Genomic DNA, 16,472 nt, shown 5'->3' with positions numbered 1-16,472 from the left:
AGCACTGAGATGTCATGCTCTTTGTTCCTACCTCTTTTCCTTAAGCAACAGCATGCTGTGGCAATGTAGCCCAAACTCTCTGCCGTGGCACGGTACTGCAGGTCGCTGTATGCATTTATCTGCAGTTGGATAGGAATTCCATTATTCCCTTCTTTGTTGTCATCCCTTACTTTTTCTCAGTTGTAATGAAATTGGTTGCTCCCAAGAGACAGGTGTTGCTGCTATCACATTGGTGGTGGTGGTCCCGAGTGTTAAGTATTTGAGTGTGAAGTGATGATGATATTTTAAGGCAGCCTACAGTAAGCCTATGGAAACGTGGCATCTGTTTTTCATCAAGTTACATTACTTTGAAAATTGAACTGTCACTAGTGGTGAAGAAAAATTACTGCTCTGAAAAGCAAATACTGAAAAAAAAAATGAAGAATTTCTACTCTTTTGTATAAGGTTTATTGGCTTGCAGAAAATTGCTGTTAAGACTTCTGAATTCCTTAGGGAGTCTGTCATTTTTCTCATATGTCCAAGACATCCGTAGTGTAACTGCCATTCATAAACTGCTTAGGAGGAGCAGAATATGGAAAGATACTTTGTGTGATTTTAAAGGTAATTCAAAAAAACTGAATACTTACAATAATACCCTCTCTTAGTTATTTAAAACTGTGTGCTGAGTAATAAGGTAAGCTTAATGGACAGATGGGTACGGTCATTTTCAGCAACAGTGATTTATTTATTTATTTATTTTTAAAAGTTTAAAAGAAGTCCTCCTTTGGCTCATTTGTCTCCTTTCGTATTTTACTTTCTGACAGAAATTTATAATTTATTTTTTATTTTTTATTGAATCTGTTTGTAAAGATTTTGAAAATAGTGGAAAATCAGTGCAACTTCATTATGTATGACTTCTTTCCATTTTGGATGTGTTGATAGAGTCAATAGATTATTACTTTTTTTTCGCAGTACTTGTGAAAACCATGCCACTTCTCATTTACTTTTCTGAAAAAAATCCCATTATTCACATAATATAGTGAATCCACCATCTTGGTGGATCTCCCAGACATACCTCCAAATTTGTGGACGCTTCAGAAAAATTGAGCTCAGACTTCATGTCCCTGTTTCAGTCCCACACATTAGTTTCATTATATAGCAAGTATATGAAAACAGCATAAAGCTGGGAGAGACTAAGGGATTCTGGTGGAGAGAACAGAATTAGAGTTCATAATAATATTAAGAAAAAGACCTGAAAAATCAGTATGTTTCTGGATGAGGATGAGGACAAGGACAATGGTTGGCTGTATCGATCCAGCATGGGAAGCTGTTAGGGCAGCGCTTCTGCAGAAGAGGATTTGAGGGACACAGAGTAAAAGTGCCCCAGTTGTGTGGTGGGGATACACAAAAAAGCCAAATAACCTAGTGAGATGTGTAAACAGGAGAGTCTCTCATAGAATCTCTTTGGTCAGCCCCAGTAGGATCCCAGGTAGAATAGTTGGTCCAGTTTGGGCACCACACATTTTAAGGAAGGTATGGGACAATCGGGGAGTATTCAGGGAGAGCGATGAAAATAGTCAGAAACTGGGGAAATGAGACCTTTTTGGAAAGACTGACAAATTAGTTATTTTGCCCAAAGAACACCTAACAATGGTGTGCTGTCTTTTTGCAAACATGGGAAAGATGGTTGCAGAGAGGACAGGGCTTGCCTTTCTCTGTTGTGAACAGAGAGGCTTAAAAGTACCTGGTTTGATCTAATGCAAGGGAGATTTCTGTTAGACGTCAGTAAAATGCTGTAGCAATTAGGATAATGAGTTCCTGCAATATAATATCAAGGAGGTTGTAGCTCTTCATAAAGACGTCCTTTTAAGACCTGATTAGATAAACAACTGTCAGAAATAAAATAGGGACAGCAGACCATGCTTTGAAGGGATGACTTCCCAAGGTTTTCGCCAGCTTTATTGTTCTACAGTTACTGTGAGAAAGCCATTTGAAACAAAGGCTGTTATTTGGTTTTGAAAGCTAAGGAACTGAAATTGCAAATATTACAAAGAAAAATTCCATGTCTTTTGGGCTGAATTTTGGAGAGTTTGAAACTCGGGAGTTCCCATAAATGCAATCAGGATTTTGCATTACCTTCTTCGCTGAGTAAGCTTGGTTTTAAAAGTGGAAATAGTTGGGAAGAGCATGATAAACTTTTATGCTCTACCCAGAAATTAAACTCTGTCCCATTAAAATGATTATGAAAGAAGTCACAGTCATTTGCATATCTGTGACATTTATCACGTTACACCCCAGTGAGCTCCTAAGACATGTCTCCCCACAGTGGGGCTTAGCTGTCGTGCTAGGTTGAATCCATTTAGCTTCTGTTTCATTGACAATAAATGGAACAAGAGTCCTCTCCAAAACCATAAAGGAAGAGGTATTAAAATTAAATTTCACCAAATAGGCAAATACCATCATTTGATTCCTCCATCTTCTTTCTCACAAATATTTCTCTTTGATCAGCGAGGTACTAATGAACAGTGAAAGTGACCATCTAGTTTAGCCATTCCTTGGGGTGGGTAGTTCGTTTCACTTGAAGCTGCTGTTCAGGACTTCTGAAAACTCCAGCAGTGAGTTGGTGGTTTGGTCACTGCCCAGTAACCGTCTTCATTATACCCATGCATTGGCTATACTGGTAATTTGCCCCAGCGGCAGTGGTGCAAATCCCTAGCAGACTTATGTTTTAACTCAATTTCAACTGGGAAATTTTTCTTTTTTTTTTTTTTTTTTTTAATAATGAAGCTGCTTTGGAAGCAGCTATTGTCACTGTTCCACAACATGTGTTTGTTTGGCGTATTGTTTTTTTGTCTTCATTATGGCCAAAGACAGGATAATAATAATTTTGTTTCCTGAAACAAAACAGCAGGATCGACTCACTGGGCTCTCTACATATAATTCTCACAAAATAGATAATTAAATGTTGTGCCTAGATAGTCCTGTTTTGCCTTTCAAATGAAATTTCAAGATACAACAAAGCACGTGGTGAACAATGACAGTGATGACATTCTCCCTTTATCAGTACTTATGGGCAGACAATGGGAGGAAAGTAAGAGTAAGAGCAAGGTAGATTAATATGAGAAACGTATGAGGAAAATTATTGGGCACTGTGTTTCTAATTCAACTCAATATCTTACAAAGTTAGTTTTTGTATCTCCCTTTTTTAATTGCTAATCAGTTTTTTTACCTGGGGTTAGTCTTAAATCATGCCACCTGAATTGTCAAGTAGTACTCTTAATTTAAGCATACAATAGAATATACTCTTAGTAATTTGACAAATGATTTTTACGAATCAATAGTTCTTTCCTTGGTCGCCTAATATGTTTCGTGCAGTGTTACTTCAATTTGTTGTTTAATTAATTTCCTTCTTCTCTATTTCTACTATTTCTTTCATACATGTTAAAAAAAAAATAATCTAGTAGTGTATAGAAATAAAGCAATTTCTGGTTAGTTCTTCCTTTTCTAGGTAAGCAGTATTACCTTTCTAAGGCATTACCTGTACCTGCTTTGTATTACAGAAGAAAACCTTTCCTTTTTCTAACAACTCACTGGTGTTAATCCATTCTGTTGTTCTGCTGTGAGAATAATATACAAAACAATGGGCAAATAGTGCAAGAAATAATGTATTATATCATATTGTAATGTAATACAATGAATATTATTTTTATTACAGCCTTATTTTTTATATAATTCGATAAAAACTCCGTCCTAAAACAATGACTGGTATAATTTGAAGTATAAATTTCTTCTTTTCATTTGTAGAAAAAGAAAAGTTGTGTGCATTTTTAGATTTTAAAAGCCTAGGCAATAAAAAAACTTCTGTATTTTATATTCCAATCAAACAAATTCATTTGTCCTTCTTCTGAAAAAAGAATATAAATATTGTGGAAAAAAAAAGTAAGAGAGAAGCATTCACTTCTTTTATTTGGCTATTATTTTAGCTTGTTGCAACTTGTGTAAATATTTTGGCGAAGGCCTAAATTGATCACAGATACTGAAGTAACTTCAGTAATCACAGAGAATTAATTAGTTAAATACTTTAATTGAAACCCAAAATAAAACAAAATGGAGAAGTGGATCAAGTATAAAATTGACAGCAGGAAAATCAAAATATTGATGGGGGTGGCTTCAAAAATATGTCTCCCCTGTTTTGTGTTTGGGTGATAACTACGGATTAATTAGTTCACCAGAGGAGATAACAGGTACTATCTCTTCTTTGACCTTTGGTTCTTATTCTCCTGGGGCAGATGGCTCAGTTTCCTCAGTGGAAAGTAGCCCACATCCAAAAAGACTCCACAGTATGTCCCGGTGATGCCTCCCTGCACCTTTTAGGGACTGCTGTGTTGGGAGCTGCCATCCCCATTCATTTTTTTTTAATAGATAGAGAAGTGAGCAAACTCACAAGCCCAAGCAAATATTAAAAATAGAACAGACTTAGCAAGCTGGGTGTGATGTGGTGGCACCTCCAAGTAAGAAGCCCTTGGAAGTACCCTGGCACTTTCCTGTGTGGACAGCTTTGAGCTCTGGGTGAGGTGACTTAATCGCTGTCTCGCTCAGCGTCACTGTCGGCTTTAATTGCTGTGTGTGCAGCTCACATACCAAACTCAGCCACCGCTCTGCCTTGGCTTATTTCCTTAAAGGAATAAATAATAATTGAAGGTAGGCAGTGTCTTAAAAAGTAGGAGATGCATTTGATTAAGGACTTTTCCTTTGGCTCCAACTTTTCTGTGTGCAGTAACGCTCGAGGTAGGAGACCTCAAAACCATTTTTTGAAAAGCTGAAAATAGGAAAAAAAAAATAAATGAGCAATTAAATTATTTTGCTTCAGAGCATTATAGATTTTTAAAGTTCAACAAGGGCAAGTGTAGGATGCTGCACCTGGGGAGGAATATCCCCAAGCACCAGTACAGGTTGGGGGCTGACCTGGTGGAGAGCAGCTCTAAGGAAAAAGACTTGGAAGTCCTGGTGAACAACAGGATGACCATGAGCCAGCAATGTGCCCTTGTGGCCAAGAAAGCCAATGGCATCCTGGGGTGCATCAAGAAGAGTGTGACCAGAAGGGTGAGGGAGATCATCCTGCCCCTCTACTCTGCCCTGGTGAGGCCCCATCTGGAGTACTGTGTCCAGTTCTGGGCCCAGCCAGAACAAGAAGGACATGGAACTGCTGGAGGGAGTACAGCAGAGGACTAAAAAGATGATTAGGGGCCTAGAACATCTCTTATGAGGAAAGGCTGAGGGACTTTGGTCTTTTTAGTCTGGAGAAGAAAAGGCTGAGGGGGGATCTGGTCAATGCCTAATGGGACATAAGAAGTTCCATCTAAACATGATACTTTGAGGGTGGTAGAGCACTGGAACAGGCTGCCCAGAGAGGTGGGGGAGTTTCCGTCTCTGGAGACATTCAAAACCCACCTGGATGCGTTCCTGTGTGACCTGCTCTGGCAGGGGGATTGGACTAGATCTCCAGAGGTCCCTTCCAACCCCGTATCATTCTGTGATTGTTTGAAAGCTGGCACTTTTGAGGGTTTTTTTGTGTCGTAGTTTATTAAAACTTAGAAATGCTATTTATTATTGTGCTTATTTAAAGATAATCAAGATGATAGTTGCTTCCCAAACACGAAAGGTGTCTGGTGCCCTTATGTAGTAAGCTACAAAATAACTTTTAAAACTATTACAGCAACTCCGAGCCAACATGAGAGAGATGGAGAAACTCTGTTTGCGAGTCCGACAGGAAGACATCCCAGTTCTGCAGAGAATGATAAATCCAGTCAAAGAGGAAGCTTCATTTGCCATAAAAGACTTCCTGCAGCTCCATTCTGAATCTGCAGAAGAACTTAAAAAGCAACTTGAAAGACAGGAGGATGCCTCTTTAACCAGATCTGCAACTGTAGGAGGAGGTAGTAGAATTTAATTTCTGTATCTCTGATATTCTATATTGTTGTATTTAATCCGTGTTTTCTGACCAGAGTAACAAGTAAACAAATGAGATTTCAGTTGAAGAATAATTGTTAATCAAGAAGTGGATTTTCTTTCTCTACACCACACTTTTCTCATGACCTATGACTGAGTTTTGATAAGTGAAGAATGCTCTAGTTAAAGTATCTTAAGAAATTAGATAGTTGTGGCCTTTCATGAAAAAGATCCTGTAGCCTTCAGTCTTGAAATAGACTGTTCATATTAAGAACACTTATATTCATGTTTCACAGTAGCTTGACTTCTTTCCCCTGCCCCTGCAAATCACTTGGTTGTGTGTGAGCGATCATTTAGGCCATTTTCATTGAATTAGTGTTTGCGACGTCAAGAAGAAAACAATTTTTTTGTGACAGACAGTATAATATGCCACTGCTGAAACACTGGGAAAAGAGGAGCAAGTTTCTATATAAAGGAGAACGTCTCTTCCTGTAACATTTTATTTTGGTAACTGTAAAGAAAGCAGAAAACAGTATAAATCCATTTAAAGAAAATATTTTGAAAACACACTATAACATGCTACAAGTCATAGAATCATGGAATGGTTAGAGTTGGAAGGGACCTTAAAGATCATCAAGTTCCAACCCCCCTGCCATGGGCAGGGACACCTCCCTGTAGACCTGGTTGCTCAAATGTTTGCTGGTTTTCTCTCCTTTCTCTACAAAATGTACTCAATTATGTGTCAAATTCTTGATATCCAGGGCATTGAAGAGTTCTTGCTGAATCCATAAACATTTTCCTCTGCATCAGGACAATTTGCTGTCATCTTCAGAATAGCCTGTTTTATTAGTGTCTGCCAGCTCTTCTGCAGGCCGTTATCCTTTAGGAACTTCTTCCCCCTATTAATCAGTTTGCCAAATGTGTTAATAGCTCTTTTAGAGGGAGCTCATTGTCTTTATTCTTCTACTCTTGAGTTTAGAATAGTGAACTCTGGTATTCAATGATCCCCTTCATCTATATTAGCCGTTACTTTCAGGCTCTTTGTGAGCTCTTCTCTGTTACGATCAGAATTAAATTTAAAATATGTCTTCTTTTGGTAACTTTCTGCAGTTGTCCTTAATACATTCTGGTATTTCATTGGAAAGGCCTTGTCTTGGCTTATTGCTTTTCCAACAGTTACATAGGTAGTAAATGGGAACTAGAGTTTAATTTCAAAGAACAGGGTTGCTTTTTTAATCTGAAATACCTTTAAAGTACGAAGGACACTGAGCATAACTGCACTTCAGAAAGACAAGAAATTGATCGGAGAGATTGGGATGAGAAGAACAGAAAAATATTACCGGAATGACAACGCTCCTGCAAGTCTGCTGAGGAATACAGGAAATAATTCACCCCATTTAAAATGAAACATACAGACAGGCAGACAACTAAATACAATTAAACAGATATGTTTTTTTTTTCAAGTTTGCCTGACAGTGAAAGCAGCTCTGTTGAATTGCTAACACAGATGCAATATATTGCCTATTCTTTTGTGCTTAGAGGCTGCAGTCCTGAAAGCAAATCTTGGCTGCTGATCTTAATCAAAGGAGCTTCAGTAGGCCCATTCTTTGTGGCATGTTGCTTCCCATCTGGTAGAGAAGGAAGGAGTTTACAAATTCAAATCGCCCATTTAGAAGGCACTGTCACTGAAATGATTTGGTCCCTTCCCCCCTTCACCATCCTCGCCTCGGGTCCAATAGAAAGGGAATTTAATTGCATTTTGAACAAATATTAACAAAAGGTGAGACTCCACTCTTAAAATTACTAAGATCTTTTAACCAACATATTGAATCTTCTGGAGCATTAGATTTTTATCTTGAGTGTAATGAGGTGCGAAGCTGCTCTATAAAATCTGCAGAGGTGTTTTGTATTACTGCATTTCTGTGGAGATGCTGTAAGGGAACTGGTGGAGCCACTTCCAATCTCAGTTCTATTAAAATTGGTTAAACTTGATAAAACATGAACTAGTGAATATAAATTTCTTACTCATACTTTCAGCCCAAATGTCAGTTCACCTTCTCTTACCCTTTTTATTCTTTAGGTTTTTTTGATTAAAGAATTTTCTTGAGGAATGTTTTTTCCACTAATTTTTAGTTAGTAGAAAATGAAAACACTGTAAACCTACTTATAATTAAGTTCTCTTGAATGTGTGTCATGCAAAACTTCAGTATCATTCTTCTGTGTTGAAGGATGTGCTTTTCTACAATAGGTCAGCTTAGATTAAAGACAGAACAGAATAGGGAACATAATTTGCGAGGAGGCAATTGTGCTTAGTGAGTAGTAGTTTTGGGTTTTTTTTTTTGCTTTTGAATTATGAATGTTTTAATTTCAACCAACTTAGCATGCATGATTAGGGAAGAGTATGCTTTTCTTGGCAGAAGAAATGTGATTTTGAAATAAGATTGAAGGATTGAAATGGAATAAAATACTTTAAAACGATGTTAAATGTCAGAGTATGTAGCAGAATTGGCTTATCCATAAATGGACACATTTAGATGTATGATTAATTATACTGGAAAGAGAAAAGGAATATTTCAGAACTGGATATATAATATTAATTAATCTGATGCTATAGATGAAAAATATGTTCTGGAAGAACAGGTGATGACGGCAGAAGGTGAAGGGCCTTCCATGTCTGGATTCTTAAAAGAAGAGGCGTAGAAATAATTAGAAAGAAAAAAAAAAAAGCCCAAAATAAAACACCAAATGGCTTACTCCATCCTTGTTACTCTGCTACTCTGCTTACTTAGTAAATACAGCTCAATATCGGCTTCATTGATGTTAGACTTACATTGATCTGAAAGTAGGAAGATTAGGTCCCTAATGTATTTTGAGATACTGGGATAAAAATGTTGAAAAATGGACAATGTTATGAAAATGTATCATTTTTATTTTATCTTAAATTAATTCCATGAGTAAGCATGCATTATTACCGCTTTTTATTGACTACGATTATTTTTATTTGTTTTCCATTGTTCATATCTGTTACAGTAACAGTTATATAATATTATTATAGTACCTTGGTACATTAATTGTTTCAAAAGAACATTTTAATGCAATATTTACACTTTATTATTGTTAGACATATCTAACCAGTCTTCCCCATATTAAGCTTTCTCTTGATACCACCCTCCCATGGAGGAAACGTCGGTATCCTACCGAAGTAGCTCTCTTCCTTCAGAAACTTCCTTCAGAAGTTGCCTAAATTAACATGATCTGTTAATTTATGGTTGATGATGATTAACATTGCACTGTGTTACATACATATGTTCTCCAGTCTGCCTTTCATACTCTCAAGCTTTTCCTTAATCCTTGCTGGGACAAGACAAACTCGCTTGTTGTTATGCTTTATTACCGTGTAATTACTTGTCCATAATTACGCTCGTGTCCATCACACCTGTAGTGGCTCAAGACTGGGCTCTCTGACTGGAGAAGGCACGTGCGTGTCTGCTCGTTCTATCTGCTCTCCCCCCGTGCCACCCACCTGTCTCTCGTTCCCTGTTTTTCCCACTGCCCTTTCTCCTAATGCCTTTTGCACTCACTCCAGGTGATTTGGAAAGGGAGATACTTGAGAATATCTCCTTTACACTGCTGAGCTGCAAACATTTGTCATCCTCACAGGACCGTTGCCCGACTGGATCCTGCACTGAATGTTGGGCAGCACCTTATTTGCTGTTCACTGCTTTTACTTCCAAAGCCTTTTCCTCCAGCTTCTTTCAGTCCCACATGGCTGACAACCAAACCAGGGGCATAAATAATCAATCATAAAATGAATAACTGTTGGTTCAGTTTTGGAAGCGTGGTTTTTATGTGTCGTTTGTAAATGAAAAAGATTTTGTCCTGAGCTCAGTTTTCTTAGCTTGGTTGATACAAAATTAATTAACTGACCCTGAATTCCATGGTATAACTTAATATCAGAACTGATTGTGAATGGGCACTGATAGAAATGAATTAATTTCTTTGGCAATAACTTCCTTTTAAGAAACTGTCTAGTGCTGTAAGGCTTTTCCCTGTATGATCACTTTCAGGGTTGTTCCTTGGCTTGAATTAGGTATCAATTCATCCTTGAGAAACATTAAGAATGTGAAACTTTGCACATCACCTGCATTCTGATCCAGTGCATTTATTTACCAGCATCATGTTTCTCATTCAGAAACTTTATCTAACACAGAAGTGAAGGACGGCTCCCAAAGTTTAATCCAGATCTACTCCCGCCTTCCCGAAATACCTCAGGAAGAAAACGCAGCTGAGTCCTGGGAAACTTTAGAAGGGGTATGTGGAAACTCCCTTACTGCCACGCTGGTGCTCCTGTTTATAGCAACTAATACAAAATAACATTTGTTTTTTATTGTAGGACTTGATTCAGCTCAGTCAGTTGGTGACTGATTTTTCTCTCTTAGTCAGCGTAAGTATTAATTTGTTATTCTATCCTCCATAGAGTCTGGTACAGAAAGAGGACAAATGGGTAAATCCTACCTGGGGGGGAAAAAAGATAAGCAATACTTCTGCCCGTGATCTGAAGTGGGACTGAGCTACTACTGCTTGATCAAAGTGGCGGGATAGCAGGATAACATTAACTGGATTTATTCAGGCCAATATTCAAGACTACAAAATCCTAGTCACTGTTGGGAACATCAGGAAAATGCCCGTAGAGGCAGAGCAGTTTCCCCACAGGGAGCTGGGATGCCTGCATGAAGGTCCTGTCTTTGCTACTTGGGACCTATGGGAAATAGGTAATACATTAGATATTTTCCAAAGTCATAGATGATGCATATCACATTTACATCAAATTGTCTAGCAGTAAGGTGGAAGGTTTTCTTTTGATTTTCCAAGTGCCAACAGAAGAGGAATGTTCAAAAGCATGAGTTTAACTACTCAGCTGCCCCATCTGGTTAGAAAACTAACAGCTCTCCCTGCCCTACATCAGTGACTCACTGCTACAAGTATCTTTGTGGTTCTCCTATTGATTCAGGCACTATCAAGGTAATTTTTTGAGGAGGCAATGGTTCAGCAGTAATGCTGGTAATTCCTCCCAAGTTCTTGTCACCAGAGCAACTCCTGATGTTCTAGCCAGTACCCCTGGCCACCAGCTGAACATTAGTAGAAGCTCTACAGTGTTGACTGCAGACTTCTACCCAGGTCCCATTCATTTTTAGGATTTCTAATCACAATGGTGACAATAACCTTCTCTGCACAGGGTGGGTGTTTCTCGGGTACTTTTTCTCGCTTGTCAGGAGTACTAGAAAACTCTGAAGCTCCCCTCACTTCTATCCTGCACTTTCTCTGCTCATGTAGCTGCCAGAAGGTTGTGCATCTTCATCATCCACACTCAGTTTCCAACGTTTAGTTCTTCCTTTGCCACAGGGAATTTAAACCCACAGTTCTTTTATCTCCTAGGAGAGTTCTTTTATCTCCTAGGAGAGTTCTTTTATCTCCTTGCTGTTGGGCTAGGTGGGATAGATAAAATAGCTTTTATCCTTGCCTCAGAATACGTGCTGCTTCACATATACAAAAAAAAAAAGACTAAGATTCATTGGGCTGGAGAGGGACTACAAATTTTTTTATTTAGTAGCCTAAATGTTGGCAGCTTTAGCTAAAACTGGGAGTTCCTGTTCCAGATTTTACACATAACCATCATTAGCTGTAAGAGCAAACATCTACAGTGTGTGGATTGGATAGTAGATGAGGATACCAGAGTTCATGGATTCAGCAGTTTTTGAATTAGAAAGAGGGGAAAAAACGTTCAGAACGTCTTTTATTTTAAGCTGAACATTTTCCATCTCATTATTTTATGACATAAAACCAGCCTGGGTACTGCTGAGATTAAAATAAGAACAAACAAACCCACAACCCCCTTTATCTTCTGCTCCAGTTTGCTCAGAGAGAGACTGCAGGGGAATCTGACTGCATTTGGAGAAGGGATGGAATGTTTTTGTAAAATTAAACACTTAAATACAGAGCAACATCAAGTGTATTTTCAGTACTGCCACTACTCTATTTGTAAAGTTAAGTCAGGGTTTTATAATGTCATGATTAAATGCTTCTATTTAGATTTCTTGGTGCAGCTTTGTATGTCGGTGCTGGTACTGATCTTATAAATGCTCTTTATAGAATTTTTTTTTGAACATGAAACTCAGCAGGAAACAAAAAGGCTAGTTTGCATTATTTTTCCCTTTGGAACACGAGTTCATCTATTCACAGAAAAGCTTTAGAAATCATATGTTTTGCGTTGTTTTAACTGCAGCAACACATTGTCTAATGCACACACCGTATTATTGTTTAATAGTTGAGATTTTTTTTAAAGTAAGTTTGCAGTTTCAGCACAGTTGATCAGATGCTATTAATGAAGCACCATTAAGGCTGCACGGCTGCAGTGTGTAGCAGATGAAAGCGGCTGTGGGGCCCTGATTACAGGCATTAAAATGGTGTGTATTGGCTCACTGCTGCTTCCCAGCAGGTCACCTCACTCATAATTCCTTTGCATCTAGTCGCAGCAGGAGAAGATTGACAGGATTGAAGACCATGTCAACAGTGCTGCTGTGAATGTTGAAGAGGGAACCAAAAACTTGGGGAAGGTAGGGATCTGCTCCTGCTGGTGAATCAATGGTACTCGGCCTCCCAGCAATCCTCTGTATTAACCCCATTGATCTGCCGTCTTTAATGACGAGGGAGCCAGCAATTAAGGAAATAAGGAAGAAATGACCCACAGGTAGCAGGGGAAAAAAATAATCAATCTCTCCTGTAATTTTCTATCGCATCCAGGCTACTAGGAAATATGGGTTGGGGTTTTTTTTGGCCTTTTTTATGCTATTCTGATGCTACCTGGATTTACCTGCAAAGACAAGAGCATTCCACAGTTGGCTCACAAGAATGAAATAAATAAGCATGCAATTTCAGTCGCGTTCCATGTAGATGTCAGGGATAGTTGCTAAGAAGCCACAAACCCAGATTTGGGCATGTTACTGAAAAGTCTGAGCATTTTCCCAGTTACTCATTTGATTTAATGATGGAGACCAGGTATTAAATAGTGGTATTAAATAATGAGGCAGTAGCGTGTAAAAGGACCTGGCTCACAACTGCATGTGTGAGAGAGCTCAATTTTGAATTGTTTCCAGTACATTCTGTCATACATGTGGGATAGTAGATCATCTTTTTTTTTAAATACTAATTTTTAAAGTTTATTTATCACTGAGCATTCGAGTCATTGCCAAGAGCAATGAGGGGAAAATGCACATCGCCACAGGCAAGAATTCTAACTTTTCTTTTTAAAGTTTATTTATCACTGAGCATTCGAGTCATTGCCAAGAGCAATGAGGGGAAAATGCACATCGCCACAGGCAAGAATTCTAACTTTTCTTTTTTTTTTTTTCCCCTTTTACAGGCTGCAAAATACAAGCTGGCAGCGCTGCCTGTGGCAGGTGCAGTCATTGGTGGAGTGGTGGGGGGTCCTATTGGTCTCCTTGCAGGCTTCAAAGTGGCAGGAATTGCAGCTGCGCTTGGTGGTGGGATTTTGGGTTTCACAGGTGGAAAATTGATACAAAGAAGAAAACAAAAAATCATTGAGCAGACCTCTTCCAGCTGTCCGGAGCTTTCTCGCCAAAGTGCCAAAAAATCCAGCTGAAGTAGAGATTCGTTTTGACTCAGAACAAACGTGTAGTAGCCGTGCTAATGACAGACTCTGCAGCCTTTTGCTGTAGATACAAGGCTGAGTTGTGTGAATTGTTGACAACAGCACTGGTACTTGGCAGGGGTGAAACGGTCATGTCGGAATTTCGCTTTTCAGATGTGGTGACATTGGTCCTTTGGATATTATATAGATAACTTTTAATTATATATTTCTTAGGTGAACTGTATGCACAGCTGTAATGATGGGTGACAGGTGCTTCATGCCAAATTTGCACAAAGTGTCTTACAGACAATACAGGGAGGTATTTGGAAAACCCTAGTGCTGTCCCACGAACGCCACCCGGAAGCTGGAGCTTTTATTACAGTGCTCTAAAGAAAAGGAAATAAGCTCCATCTATCTTTTATTGCTGTAGTACTTTATATTTACTTTCATTTATCTGGAATCCCAAACTCATCCTCTGTATACCCCCAGGATATGACTGGCTGTGCCTGTTCAGGAACGCACAGGGAAGCCTTAACTGCCATAGGAAAAGGTGAAAATGTTGGGTGAGCAATGTGGGAAAAAAAAACCCCTCATGTATATTCCACATCTGCCACTGTCAGCCAAATGAGCTCAGTATCATAAGCAGCTTTCCCCTTCTGGTACTGTTGGGTTTTTTTGTTTGTTTGTTTATTTTTTTAATTTGTAAACTCCTCATCTTGTTCAAAGTCTAGTCAAGAATTAAACAGTCAAAGCAGCAACGGTGCAGGACTGCTAGTGGAGAATACTTTTCCCTGGCTCTTGAGCTCCTTGGCGTGTCCTGAGAACACTGTCCAGGATGAAGTGACATGATCTGGCGTTCTGAGCCCAAAGCCTCAGTTTACTTAAGCAGCACCTAGCCATTGCCCTTGCTTCTCATCTCCTGTCACCAGCAGCGCTCTGCTGGGAGAGCTAAGTGGCTTCCCCAGAAGCAGCCTTTAGTGTCTCTCAAGGGTGGCATTAGGCACCAGCTCAAAGGGTGGTGAAGCAGCGACGCACTTCAAATGGTGCCAGCGTCAGCTGACAGCCCAGATGATGGGTCTGTTGTGCAAATGCACACCTCCTGCACGCTGTTCCTTCAGTTCTGAAACTTCTGCTCCCACTTGCACTGTAGAGCAGCCTCTCAGCCTTTTCCTGAGTTTGGGACATGCTGTGGAGCCTGGATGGGGTGAGATGCTGTTAGCTCTTCTGCTGGCTTATTATAGCGGGTGCCTGTTCCTCTTACCATCCCTATTTTGCTGCTTAAGACTTTTGCTTCTGAAACTTCCATTTTTTTTAAATACAGGACTGTTAATGTGGTTTTATTGTTACTTAATCACACTGTTGTCACATAATCTACTGTTCAGCACATAGTCCTACCTCCATCCTTCCAGGACAGTTCCCATGCTATTGCTGCTGCTGTTCAGGGGAACAGAAATTGAGGCTGGGAACCTGCTTTTTAAAAGTTTTTAAATTGTTCAATTCATCCTGAGCTCTGCTTGAGTCCAGTTTTATTAGGTGACTGCTGAAGTCAGTGTTCGGTGATAAGGCTCCCTAACAGGGAATACTGTATAAGGAAGCAGACTGTAGAAAGAGCTCCCTTTTCTTTGCCAATGCTTTGATACCATTATTGGAAATAACTGTCTGCTAATGAGAGGTGATAGGGTTTTGTGTCTAGAGACACTGTAAGCAACTGTTAGTTACAGCACAAGTATCTTTTTCTGAACAGTTCTTTCTTAATACTTTTAAGATGCAATTGAAATTGCTGTCAATCAGAGCACCGTGTCTATTTTAAATAGGTCTGAGGCTCAGGGAAGCAACGTGTGCAGGAATAGTTTTCACAAGTAATTGTGAACGTTGTCAAAACGGCGTGAGTTAGAGCCACAGTGCCTACATCTGTAACATCAGCTGGAGTGGAAAGTGGAGTGTAAAATCAGCTGGAGTGGAGTAATTCGGCTCATTTGCTCCTGTCAGGCAAAAAAAGCGCTTTTCTTCACATGCATCTACTTTGGATGTAAACACATGAAATGCCGTTGTAACAACTTCATACTAAGGCTGTTTATTCCTTTGATATGTAATTTCTACATTTAAAGGAAGAAACTAAGGATAAAAGCGTTATTAATCAGAATCTCTGGTTGATTCTTTGAATAATTTTGAAAAAGCCATCTCTGCTTTCCTTCTCTATGCTTCGAAACTGTGTGCATTTAAATACCAGCAGCCACATCAGAGCCGTCGAGGGCTCCACCCTCTTCCCCCACGCTGGACTGATGCCAGGACAATCTAAAGTCATCAAACTGAATTCCTGCCACAGCTTATACAAATTCAGCCTGGTATGTGCTCATTTTATGAAACATCTAGCACAAAAACTATTCTTCCTCCTTCCATCTTTAAGGAAGCAATTTCAGAACCATGTACACACTAGACTTGGAAGACTATTATTTAAGCTATGATTTTTTAAAGATAGATGGGTTATTTACATATGTGAAAAAAGACAGGCATCTGAGTAACCAAACTAGCATTTAAATTGCTAGGTGTGTAAGATATAGATCATTCTTTCAGACCAAATAAAAGTTCTTGCCTACAAGCCTGGTTGTAATATTTATTGAGAATGTCAGGGTTTATTTCCTTTCAGCATCTAAAAGACTAATCCCTCACTATATTTGTATTATTGAAATAATTGCAGTACCAAGATTTAAGAATGCTGAATTGAGTTACCAAACACATGCTTTACCTATTAAATATTTACATTGACAGAAATTAATACAAGTTCCTAAAATGTTGCGTGCATCTTGTCACTCATACACATAGGCTAGATCAGAAAATTAATTGAACTTAGGAGAGTTTGGAATGGTTTTGTTCTGTATGAGAATAATGCTAATAT

At 39.0% G+C, this 16,472-nt stretch overlaps 1 protein-coding gene across 12 annotated transcripts in view; it reads left to right on the top strand.

Annotated features, from left to right (window-relative positions):
* Positions 1-16,175, top strand: part of STX17 (syntaxin 17) — a 31,948-nt gene extending 15,773 nt beyond the window's left edge. For 11 of the 12 annotated variants that reach the window (XM_014938494.1, XM_014938488.1, XM_014938491.1 and 8 more), the window contains 5 exons: positions 5,696-5,915; positions 10,121-10,239; positions 10,322-10,372; positions 12,456-12,542; positions 13,349-16,175. In XM_014938494.1, coding sequence (XP_014793980.1) covers positions 5,696-5,915; positions 10,121-10,239; positions 10,322-10,372; positions 12,456-12,542; positions 13,349-13,588 — 717 coding nt within the window. In that variant the 3' untranslated portion in view covers positions 13,589-16,175. The remainder of the gene's footprint in view (positions 1-5,695; positions 5,916-10,120; positions 10,240-10,321; positions 10,373-12,455; positions 12,543-13,348) is intronic. The other variant, XM_014938497.1, reaches the window with a different exon arrangement.
* Positions 16,176-16,472: the final 297 nt, after the last annotated feature.

The sequence above is a fragment of the Calidris pugnax genome, unplaced genomic scaffold, assembly GCF_001431845.1.
Source record: "Calidris pugnax isolate Ruff unplaced genomic scaffold, ASM143184v1 scaffold13, whole genome shotgun sequence".
In the NCBI taxonomy this organism is placed as follows: Eukaryota; Metazoa; Chordata; class Aves; order Charadriiformes; family Scolopacidae; genus Calidris; species Calidris pugnax.
Note: the sequence above shows the minus strand (reverse complement) of the source record. Positions and strands in the feature narration are given on the sequence as shown.